Source organism: Panulirus ornatus, chromosome 25 (assembly GCF_036320965.1).
Source record: "Panulirus ornatus isolate Po-2019 chromosome 25, ASM3632096v1, whole genome shotgun sequence".
In the NCBI taxonomy this organism is placed as follows: Eukaryota; Metazoa; Arthropoda; class Malacostraca; order Decapoda; family Palinuridae; genus Panulirus; species Panulirus ornatus.
The window spans coordinates 24,383,728-24,396,720 of record NC_092248.1 but is presented as its reverse complement, the minus strand read 5'-3'; the positions used below and the strand labels follow the sequence as shown (position 1 = coordinate 24,396,720).

Below are 12,993 nucleotides of genomic sequence, written 5' to 3'. Positions count from 1 at the left end.
AAGCGTCTGGGGTAAACCATGGGCATTTTTGTGGAGCCTGGATGTGGAAAGGGAGCTGTGGTTTCGGTGCATTACACATGACAGCTAAAGACTGAGTGTGAAAGAATGTGTGTGTGTATGTGTGTGTGTGTGTGTGTGTGTGTGTGTGTGTGTGTGTGTGTGTGTGTGTGTGTGTGTGTGTGTGTGAGTGGATGGGCCATTCTTCGTCTGTTTCCTGGCGTTACCTCTCTGACGCGGGAACCGAGATTACGTAAATACAGCCGACCACCTCGTTGGGAGAATTCTTTATCAAGATGTTGTTTGCAGGACAATTGTTTTTTAAAACTACATTTACAGGAAACAGGTCTTAGCGTTGGTGTTACTGTGTTTGAAGACAATATTGATAGCTCTGTTTTTTAGTGTATGTCTTGCATTAACTTAAGAGAATGGGCAGCTCCAGACATTTAAACCTATCATCATTTTCCACAATTTTCTTACTAGATGCATAAGATACCTTCCTAGCTTTCCAGTATGCACGTACCCAGGATCATCTTGGCCTCATAACTTGTTCATTATTTCTCTACGTACGTCCATAGTACAGTTTATCAAGACGAATGCTGTACACAGTGCTCCAGGAAAATGTCTGTCTCTAAGTATTATGTCATTTTCAGGAAGGGAGCGCCATTTTACTCAAGTTTCAGTAACGTTATGTCTCGCATGGAGAACACTGGGGTCATGAGCTACTGGATCAAGGACGTGATAGCCAGGCGGGTCAAGAAGAACCGGGAGGCAGCGGCTCCGGACACCCAGGCCGTCACATCTCTGGTAATAACTCAGTCTTTATCATTGTCTCACAGGCAGGCTATACACTTGGTGATAACGGGTTTATATCGTAAGATACATGACCACCAGTTGATAAGTCTCGCCTACGACGAGTGAAATATAGGTAAGTGGAGATTACTCTTGATGAATAGTGACGAAGAAAAGATTTGAACGTCCACTCAACCAGGGAGTGGGTGCACGAGTAGACAAGGGTGTGGATGCCATGTTTAGATGAATGGCTACAAAGAAATACAAAGAAATGTAAATTTAGCAGAACTCTGGGTCTTCTCGGGGTTGTTTGTGACATTTAAGACATAAGGAACATTGAGGTGTGCTGTTTACGAAATAGGAAAAAAACATATACATGTACATGTTAACGTCAAACATCTTGGTGGTGTTGCACTCACCGTTCCTAACCATTTATCTATCATCCAAAATTTGATCCCCAGCGTGAGTAGACAGTGCACAGCTCACCCAGCTGTTCGTCACTGCTCTGGTTGGTACAAACTTCGGTTGGGGTGAAGTACCTCAGCTATGAAAGGCCCACCCAGCCGACTGCTTGCCACTTGGCTTGAGTTAACTCAGGGATCGGACAAACCAAGGAGGCGGTGGTGTTCTGCTTTTTGTTAAAGATCATTGAAATCCTGTAGATTTTTTAAAAACTTGTAGCCACTAGGAATATTGACTCGGTTCTTGTAGAAATTAAAGACGAACTATGTAAGAAATCTTTCGATAGGACTAGTTTATAGGCATCCACACAGACACCAGAAGTGGAAGGAGATTTTTCGATCAGTTAGCAGAAATTTGTTATGAACAAGATGATATCATATGAGATCATAACATATCAGTACATAATTAAGGAGAATCCCTCGCCAGAAGCTCCGGGACCAGTGGACTCTACCTAGATTTACTTGATGGTGACCTGATCTAATTAGTCGAGAAACGTACTCACGACGAAAATATATTAGACTGAGTTTCACCAACAAATAAGGATCTCGTTAAAACTGTTGAAGCTGAAGAAAAGTTAGGAAAAGTGATCACCTATATTTAACTTTTGAGGTCGCTTTCAACACTGCATTCAATGTCTGTCAACATGACAGTCACTAAGTGATACCAAATTTAGATAAGCAAATCGTAACGATCTTTGCATTACTCTTGACAGGAAAACTGTGATGATATAGTCAATTAAAATGACATAAACGTAGCTTGGAAAATCTTTAGAAAAACCTTCGAAGCAGCTGAGGGAACATAGGAACCAGTACGTAGTAGAAGTCTATCTCTAAAACGAACCCAAGGTGGCGAACAGTGAAGTAGAAAAGTTCCTGTTGTTCGAGAAAGTAGCTCATAAGAAACTCAGATAATGCAATAACCAACATGATAGAATAAGGTATGCTAATCTACTTAAAGAAAGTAAGAGTCATACGACAAAGTAAACGTTAGTATGAAGCTTGCGTTGCTAGAAATTGCAAAAGAAACCCTAAGGAGTTTTACAGTTATGTTAGAAGCAAGAAAGTCATCGCACTCCATACATTTTTCAACGCTCCCAGAACCTTCACCCCCTCCCCACCATGTGACTCACTTCCGCTTCTAAGGTACCATTCGCTGCTAAGTCCACTCCAAAATATCTAAAACACTTCACTTCCTCCAGTTTTTCTCCATTCAAAGTTACCTCCCAATCAACTTGTCCCTCAACCCTACTGAACCTAATGACGTTGCTCTTATTCACATTTACTCTTAACTTTCTTCTTTCACACACTTTACCAAACACAGTCATCAGGTTTTGCAGTTTCTCACCAGAATCAACAACCATCGCTGTATCATCAGCGAACAACAACTGACTCACTTCCCAGGCCCCCTCATCCACAAAAAACTGCATACTTACCCCTCTCTCCAAACCTCATGAATTCACCTCCCTAACTTCCCCATCTATACACAAATTACACAACCATGGAGACATCACGCAACCTTGGGGCAAACCGACATTCACTGGGAACCAATCACTTTCCTCCCTTACTACTCGTACACATGCCTTACATTCTTGGTAAAAACTTTTCACTGCTTCTAGCAACTCACCTCCCGCACCATATACGCTTAAAACCTTCCATAAAGCATCTCGATCAACCCTATCATATGACTTCTCCAGATCCATAAATACTACATACAAATCCATAAGTTTTTCTAAGTATTTCTCACGTACATTCTTCAAAGCTAACACCTGATCCAAACGTCCTCTACCACTTCTGAAACCACACTGATCTTACCCAATTTGATGCTCTGTACATGCCCTTACCCACTCAATCAATACCCTCCAATGGAATTTCCCAGCAATACGCAACAAACTCATGTCTCTGTAATTTGAACACTCACCTTCATCCCCTTTGTCTTTGTACAATGGCACCATGTATGCATTCCGCCAATCCTCAGGTACTTTATCATGATCCACACATACATTAGATATCCTTACCAGCCAATCAACAACACTATCAACCATTTTTTTGAATAAATTTCCTCTGCAGTATCATGTAAACCCACCGCCTTCCCGGATTTCATCTTCGCAAAGCTTTCACTATCTCTTCTCTCTTTAGCAAAGCATTCTCCCTAACCCTCTCACTTCGTACACCATCTCGACCAAAACACCCTACATCTACCACTCTATCATCAAACATATTCAACAAACCTTCAAAGTACTCATTCTCTCTCCTCCTCACTTCATCAGTACTTGTTATTACCTCCCCATTTGCAACCCTTCACTGATCCTCCCATCTGTTCTCTTGTCTTACGCACGTTATCTACCTCCTTCCAAAATATCTTTTTATTCTTCCTGAAATTCAATGATACTCTCTCGCCCCAACTCTCACTTGACCTCTTTTTCACCTCTTGCACCTTTCTCTTGACCTCCTACAGCTTTCTTTTATACATCTACCGGTCATTTGTACTACTTCCCTGCAAAAATCATACAAATGCCTCTCTCTTCTCTTTCACTAGCAATCTTACTTCTTTATCCCACCACTCACTACCAGTTCTAATCTGCCCACCTCACACCTTTCTCATGCCACATGAATACTTTGCGCAAGCCATCACTGCTTCCCTAAATACTTCACATTCCTCTCCCACTCCCCTTACGTCATTTCCTCTCACCTATTGCCATTCTACACTGAATCTTTCTTGATACTCCCTCACACAAGCCTCCTTTCCAAGATCACTTCATATATGCACATGTATACACATACACGTCCACACTCGCACATATACATACCTATACATCTCACGTATACATATATATATATATATATACATACACAGACATATACATATATACACATGTACATAATTCATACAGTCTGCCCTTATTCATTCTCGTCGCCACCCTGCCAAACATGAAATGAAAACCCCCTCCCCCTGCATGTGCGCGAAGTAGCGCTAGGAAAAGACAACTAAGGCCACATTCGTTCACACTCAGTCTCTAGTTGTCATGTATAATGCACCGAAACCAAAGCTCCCTTTCCATATCCAGGCCCCACACAACTTTCCATGGTTTACCCCAGACGCTTCATATGCCCTGGCTCGATCCATTGACAGAATGTCGACCCCGATATACCACATCGTTCCAATTCACTCTATTCCTTGCACGCCTTTCACCCTCCTGCATGTTTAGGCCCCGATCACTCAAAATCTTTTTCTCTCCATCTTTCCACCTAGAATTTAGTCTCCCACTTCTCCTCGTTCCCTCCACCTCTGACACATATACCCACTTTGTCAATCTTTACTCACTCATTCTCTCCATGTGACCAAACCAATCCAAAACACCATCATCTTCTCTCTCAACCACACTCTTCTTATTACAACACATCTCTCTTACCCTTTCATTACTTACTCGATTAAACCACCTCACACCACATATTGTCCTCAAACATCTCATTTCCAGCACATCCACCCTCCTCCGCATAACTCTATCTATAGCCCACGCCTCGCAACCATATAACATTGTTGGAACCACTATTCTTTCAAACATACCCATTTTTGCTCTCCAAGATAACGTTCTCGATTTTCGCACATTTTCAACGCTCCCAGAACTTTCGCCCACTCCCCCACCCTATGATTCACTTCAGCTTCCATGGTTCCACCTGCTGCCAAGTCCACTCCCAGATGTCTAAAAGACTTCACTTTCCCCAGTTTTTCTCCATTCAAACTTACCTCCCAGTTGACTTCCCTCAACCCTACTGTACCTAATAAACTTACTCTTATTCACATTTACTCTCAGCTTTCTTCTTTCACACACTTTACCAAACTCAGTCACCAGCTTCTGCAGTTTCTCACACAAATCATCCTTCAGCACTGTATCATCAGCGAACAACAACTGACTCACTTCCCAAGCTCTCTCATCCACAACAGATTGCATACTTGCCCCTCTCTCCAAAACTCTTGCATTCACCTCCCTGACAACCCTATCCACAAACAAATTAAACAACCATGAAGACATCACGCACCCCTGCCGCAAACCAACAGTCACTGAGAAACAATCACTTTCTTCTCTTCTTACACGTACATATACCTTACATCCTCGATAAAAACTTTTCACTGCTTCTAACAACTTACCTCCCACACCAAATACTTTTAATACCTTCCACAGAGCATCTCTATCAACTCTGTCATATGCTTTCTCCAGATCCATAAATGCTACATAAAATCCATTTGCTTTTCTGAGTATTTCTCACATACGTTTTTCAAAGCAAACACCTGATCCACACATCTTCTACCACCTCTGTAACCACACTGCTCTTCCCCAATCTGATGCTCTGTACATGCCTTCACCCTCTAAATCAATACTCTCCCATATAATTTCCCAAGAAAACTCAACAAACTTATACCCCTGTAACTTGAGCACTCACTCTTATCCTCTTTGCCTGTGTACAATGGCACTATTCAAGCATTCCGCCAATCCTCAGGCACCTCACCATGAGTCATACATGCATTGAATAGCTTTACCAACCAGTCAATAATACAGTCACCCACTTTTTTGATAAACTCCACTGTAATACCATCCAAACCCACTGCCTTGCCGGCCAAGTTATTCTTCCTTACCCTTTCACTTTGCACACCACCTCGACCAAAACACCCTATATTTGCCACTCTATCACCAAATACATTCAACAAACCTTCAAAATACTCACTCCATCTCCTTCTCACATCACCCCTACTTGTTATCCCCTCCCCATTAGCCCCCTTCACTGATGATCCCAATTGCTCCCTTGTCTTACGCACTTTATTTACCTCCTTCGAAAACATCTTCTTATTCTCCCTATTTTAATGATACTCTCTCACCCCAACTCTCATTTCCCTTCTTTTTCGTATCTTGCACCTTTCTCTTGACCTCCTGCCTCTTTCTTCTATACATATCCCAGTCATTTGCATTATTTTCCTGCAAAAATCATCCAAATGCCTCTCTCTTCTCTTTCACTGATTATCTTATTTCTTCATCCCACCACTCACTACCTTTTCTAATCTGCCAACCTCCCACGCTTCTCATGCCACAAGCATCATTTGTGTAAGCCATCACTGCTTCCCTAAATACATCTCATTCCTCCTCCACTCCCCATACGTCCTTTATTCTCACCTTTTTCCATTCTGTACTCAATCTGTCCTGGAACTTCCTCACATAAGTCTCCTTCCCAAGTTCACTTATTCTCACCACTCTCTTCACCCCAACATTCTCTCTTCTTTTCTGAAAACCTCTACAAATCTTCATCTTCGCCTCCATAAGATGATGATCAGACATCCCTCCAGTTGCACCTCTCAGCACACCAACGTCCAAAAGCCTCTCTTTCACGCGCCTATCGATTAACACGTAATCCAATAAGGCTCTCTGGCCATCTTTCCTACTTACATACGTATACTAATGTAAATCTTTCTTTTAAACCTGGTATTCCCAATCACCAGTCCGTTTCCAGCACATAAATCTACAAGCTCTTCACCATTTCCATTCATAACACTGAACCTCCCATGTATACCAATCATTCCCTCATATGCCATATTACTCACCTTTGGATTGAAATTGCTCATCACTATAACCCGGTCTCGTGCATGAAAACTACTAACACACTCACTCAACTGCTCCCAAAACACTTTCCTCTAATGATCGTGCTTCTCATGCCCAGGTGTATATGCACCAATAATCACCCATCTCTCTCCATCAACTTTCAGTTTTACCCATATCAATTTAGAGTTTACTTTCTTATACTCTATCACATACTCCTGTTTCAAGAGTAGTGCTACTCCTTACCTTGCTCTTGTCCTTTCAATATATATATATATATATATATATATATATATATATATATATATATATATATAGGGGAGAAAGAATACTTCCCACGTATTCACTGCGTGTCGTAGAAGGCCACTGAAAGGGAAGGGAGCAGGGGGCTGGAAATCCTCCCCTCTCGTTTTTTTTTTTTTCTTTTTTAATTTTCCAAAAGAAGGAACAGAGAAGGGGACCAGGTGAGGATATTCCCTCAAAGGCCCAGTCCTTTGATCTTAATGCTACCTCGCTATCGCGTTAAATGGCAAATAGTATAAAAAAAAAAAAATAAATAAATAAATATATATATATATATATATATATATATATATATATATATATATATATATATATATATATATATATATATATATATATATATATATATATATATATATAAATATTTTTTTTTTTTTTTTTGCTTTGTCGCTGTCTCCCGCGTTTGCGAGGTAGCACAAGGAAACAGACGAAAGAAATGGCCCAACCCACCCCCATACACATGTATATACATACGTCCACACACGTAAATATACATACCTACACAGCTTTCCATGGTTTACCCCAGACGCTTCACATGCCTTGATTCAATCCTCTGACAGCACGTCAACCCCGGTATACCACATCGCTCCAATTCACTCTATTCCTTGCCCTCCTTTCACCCTCCTGCATGTTCAGGCCCCGATCACACAAAATCTTTTTCACTTCATATATATATATATATATATATATATATATATATATATATATATATATATATATATATATATATATATATATATATATATATATATATATACATTTGCAAAGAAATTGCTCATCACTTTAACCCGGTCTCGTGCATGAAAACTACTAACACACTCACCCAACTGCTCTGTTGTGGATGAGAGAGCTTGGGAAGTGAGTCAGTTGCTGTTCGCTGATGATACAGTGCTGAAGGATGATTTGGGTGAGAGAGTACAGTAGCTGGTGACTGAGTTTGGTAAAGTGTGTGAAAGAAGAAAGCTGAGAGTAAATGTGAATAAGAGTATGGTTATTAGGTACAGTAGGGTTGAGGGAAGTCAATTGGGAGGTAAGTTTGAATGTAGAAAAACTGGGGAAAGTGAAGTCTTTTAGATATCTGGGAGTGGACTTGGCAGCGGGTGGAACCATGGAAGCTGAAGTGAATCATATATCTATCTCGTTTTTTTTTTTTTTTTTTTTTTTTTTTTTTTTCCAAAAGAAGGAACAGAGAAGAGGTCCAGGTGAGGATATTCCCTCAAAGGCCCAGTCCTCTGTTCTTAACGCTACCTCGCTATCGCGGGAAATAGCGAATAGTATGAAAAAAAAAAAAAAAAAAAAAAAAAAATATATATATATATATATATATATATATATATATATATATATATATATATATATATATATATATATATATATATATATATATATATATATATATTATATATATATATATATATATATATATATATATATATATATATATATATATAAATATATATATATATATATTTTTTTTTTTTTTCTTTTTTTCTTTATACTTTGTCGCTGTCTCCCGCGTTTGCGAGGTAGCGCAAGGAAACAGACGAAAGAAATGGCCCAACCCCCCCCATACACATGCATATACACACGTCCACACACGCAAATACACATACCTACACAGCTTTCCATGGTTTACCCCAGACGCTTCACATGCCTTGATTCAATCCACTGACAGCACGTCAACCCCGGTATACCACATCGCTCCAATTCACTCTATTCCTTGCCCTCCTTTCACCCTCCTGCATGTTCAGGCCCCGATCACACAAAATCTTTTTCACTCCATCTTTCCACCTCCAATTTGGTCTCCCTCTTCTCCTCGTTCCCTCCACCTCCGACACATATATCCTCTTGGTCAATCTTTCCTCACTCATTCTCTCCATGTGCCCAAACCACTTCAAAACACCCTCTTCTGCTCTCTCAACCACGCTCTTTTTATTTCCACACATCTCTCTTACCCTTACGTTACTTACTCGATCAAACCACCTCACACCACACATTGTCCTCAAACATCTCATTTCAAGCACATCCATCCTCCTGCGCACAACTCTATCCATAACCCACGCCTCGCAACCATACAACATTGTTGGAACCACTATTCCTTGAAACATACCCATTTTTGCTTTCCGAGATAATGTTCTCGACTTCCACACATTCTTCAAGGCCCCCAGAATTTTCGCCCCCTCCCCCATCCTATGATCCACTTCCGCTTCCATGGTTCCATCCGCTGCCAGATCCACTCCCAGATATCTAAAACACTTCACTTCCTCCAGTTTTTCTCCATTCAAACTCACCTCCCAATTGACTTGACCCTCAACCCTACTGTACCTAATAACCTTGCTCTTATTCACATTTACTCTTAACTTTCTTCTTCCATACACTTTACCAAACTCAGTCACCAGCTTCTGCAGTTTCTCACATGAATCAGCCACCAACGCTGTATCATCAGCGAACAACAACTGACTCACTTCCCAAGCTCTCTCATCCCCAACAGACTTCATACTTGCCCCTCTTTCCAAAACTCTTGCATTTACCTCCCTAACAACCCCATCCATAAACAAATTAAACAACCATGGAGACATCACACACCCCTGCCGCAAACCTACATTCACTGAGAACCAATCACTTTCCTCTCTTCCTACACGTACACATGCCTTACATCCTCGATAAAAACTTTTCACTGCTTCTAACAACTTTCCTCCCACACCATATATTCTTAATACCTTCCACAGAGCATCTCTATCAACTCTATCATATGCCTTCTCCAGATCCATAAATGCTACATGCAAATCCATTTGCTTTTCTAAGTATTTCTCACATACATTCTTCAAAGCAAACACCTGATCCACACACATATATATATATATATATATATATATATATATATATATATATATATATATATATATATATATATATATATATATATATATATATATATATATATATATATATATATATATTCCCCCTGGGGATAGGGGAGAAAGAATACTTCCCACGTATTCCCTGCGTGTCGTAGAAGGCGACTAAAAGGGGAGGGAGCGGGGGGCTGGAAATCCTCCCCTCTCATTTTTTTTTTAATTTTCCAAAAGAAGGAACAGAGAATTGGGCCAGGTGAGGGTATTCCCTCAAAGGCCCAGGCCTCTGTTCTTAACGCTACCTCGCTAATGCGGGAAATGGCGAATAGTTTGAAAGAAAAAGAAAGAAAGAAATATATATATATATATATATATATATATATATATATATATATATATATATATATATATATATATATATATATATATAAATATATATATATATATATATATATATATATATATATATATATATATATATATATATATATATATATATATATATATATATATATATATATATATATAATGAATAAAATATTGTTTGTAACGAGTGGTCATCTTCTTAATACTATATGAATGGTCAACATCTGTTGCCTGATGTTCACTTATTGGTTTACCGCATCACAACACATCTGGCAGGAGGAGCGGCTGCAGGTGGTGCTAGGGCTGGAACACCTGCAGGGAGCCTTCTATCTGCTGCTTCTTGGCTCTGGTGTGTCTCTCCTCACCTTGCTCGGGGAGATCATCGCCTACCGTCACTAAAGCCTCGATGAAGCCAAATCTTTCGTTAAACCAACGTACAAACGCCTCTGACCTCAGGAACATAGAAGTAGAACTCACAAAGCTAATCTATTGCGTGCGATATGATGGAATTAAAAATTGTCTTCCATGATTTTTGGTCGTAAATCATTTTTATCATCCTGGCAACCAATCACATGGGTCTTACGTCTTATGGTTTGTGAATGACGGCAGAGATATAATGAGGCTATACCACAACTGATGAGGCTAAAAGGAGTTGTACTAACTCCATCTGTTTTTGTCAAAAAGTAACCTAGTATATAAGATGCATGAAATTACAAAGTAATTAATCTTGTGTTTATACTCTAGAAAATAAATACAACCAAGCAAGTAAGACGTTTCATTTATACCAAAACAAAGTAAGAAGTGATAAATACAAAATTAAGAAAAGATATATCTAGCAATGTATACGGACGGTTCATCGATAAAAGAAAAAACCGACGAACTGATAAACAAGAATTCTACCTCAGTATCTCCTGTGTGTCGTAAAAGGCGACTAAAATGGGCAGGACCAGCGGGGGCTGGAAACCCTCCCCTTCGTATATTTCAATTTCTAAAATAGGAAACAAGAGTCGAGTGGGTAGTGCTCATCCTCCTCGAAGGCTCAAATTGGGGTGTCTCAACGTGTGTGGTTTTAACCAAGATGAGAAGAAAGGTGAGATAAGTGGTATGTTTGAGGAAAGGAACCTGGATGTTTTGGCTCTGAGTGAAAAGAAGCTCAAGGGTAAAGGGGAAAAGTGGTTTGGGAATGTCTTGAGTAAAGTCAGGGGTTAGTGAGAGGACAAGAGCATAGGAAGGAGTAGCACTATTCCTGAAACAGGAGTTGTGGGACTATGTGATAGAGGGTCTATGTGATAGGGGGACTATGTGGGACTATGTGATAGGAGGGTCAAAGGCGTGCAAGTAATGAAATGAATTGGTACGATGTGGTATACCTGGAACGTTGTGCTGTATATCGAGAGAACTATGGCATGTGAAGTGTCTGGGGTAAACAATGAAAAGGGCATTGGGCCAATATGTGGATAGAGAGCCGTGGCTTTCCTGCATTACACATAAAAGCTAGGAAATAAGTTTGAACGAATGAGGCCTTTTCTCTGTTTTCCTGGTTCTAACTCGCTGAAGCAGGGGTAGCGATCTTCCTTCCTATGGGGCGGGGTAGCGACAGAAATGGATAAAGGAAGGCAAGAATGAATATCTTCTTGTACATATATGTCTATATATTCGTATGTATACTTATATGTACCTGTTTTTATATATGTGTTGATAAATATACATACACACATACACACACACAAACATATATATATATATATATATATATATATATATATATATATATATATATATATATATATATATATATATATATATATATATATATATATATATATATATATATATATATATATATATATATATATATATATATATATATATATATATATATGAGAAGGAATATCATGAGAGGCAAGTGTTTTGGGAGCAGCTGAATGAGTGTGTTAGTGGTTTTGATGCACGAGACCGGGTTATAGTGATGGGTGATTTAAATGCAAAGGAGGGTAATGTGGCAGTTGAGGGAATAATTGGTATACATGGGGTGTTCAGTGTTGTAAATGGAAATGGTGAAGAGCTTGTAGATTTATGTGCTGAAAAAGGACTGGTGATTGGGAATACCTGGTTTAAAAAGCAAGATATACATAAGTATACGTATGTCAGTAGGAGAGATGGCCAGAGAGCGTTATTGGATTACGTGTTAATTGACAGGCGAGCGAAAGAGAGACTTTTGGATGGTTAATGTGGCTTAGAGGGTGCAACTGGAGGGAATGTCTGATCATTATCTTGTGGAGGCTAAGGTGAAGATTAGTATGGGTTTTCAGAGAAGAAGAGTGAATGTTGGGGTGAAGAGGGTGGTGAGAGTATGTGAGCTTGGGAAGGGAGACTTGTGTGGGGAAGTACCAAGTGAGAGACCTGTGTACAGAATGGAAAAAGAGGTGTATGAGAGCGGTGGATTAGTAAAGGGGAGTGGGGTGTTAGGAATGGGATGTATTAGGGAATCAGTGATGGGAATTGCGCAAAGATGCTTGTGGCATGAGAAGAGTGGGAGAGTGGGTTGATTAGTATAAGGGAATGAGTTTTTGTGAGTTGGTGGATGAAGAGTAAGATTAGTTAGTGAAAGAGAAGAGAGAGGCATTTGGACGA

General features: G+C 39.7%; 1 protein-coding gene across 1 annotated transcript in view; it reads left to right on the top strand.

The window, feature by feature from the left end:
• The window catches only part of LOC139757342 (ionotropic receptor 21a-like), a 94,344-nt gene extending 83,231 nt beyond the window's left edge, over window positions 1-11,113 (top strand). Inside the window, exons 9-10 of the mRNA XM_071677766.1 lie at window positions 651-804; window positions 10,636-11,113. Coding sequence (XP_071533867.1) covers window positions 651-804; window positions 10,636-10,758 — 277 coding nt within the window. The 3' untranslated portion in view covers window positions 10,759-11,113. The remainder of the gene's footprint in view (window positions 1-650; window positions 805-10,635) is intronic.
• Window positions 11,114-12,993: the final 1,880 nt, after the last annotated feature.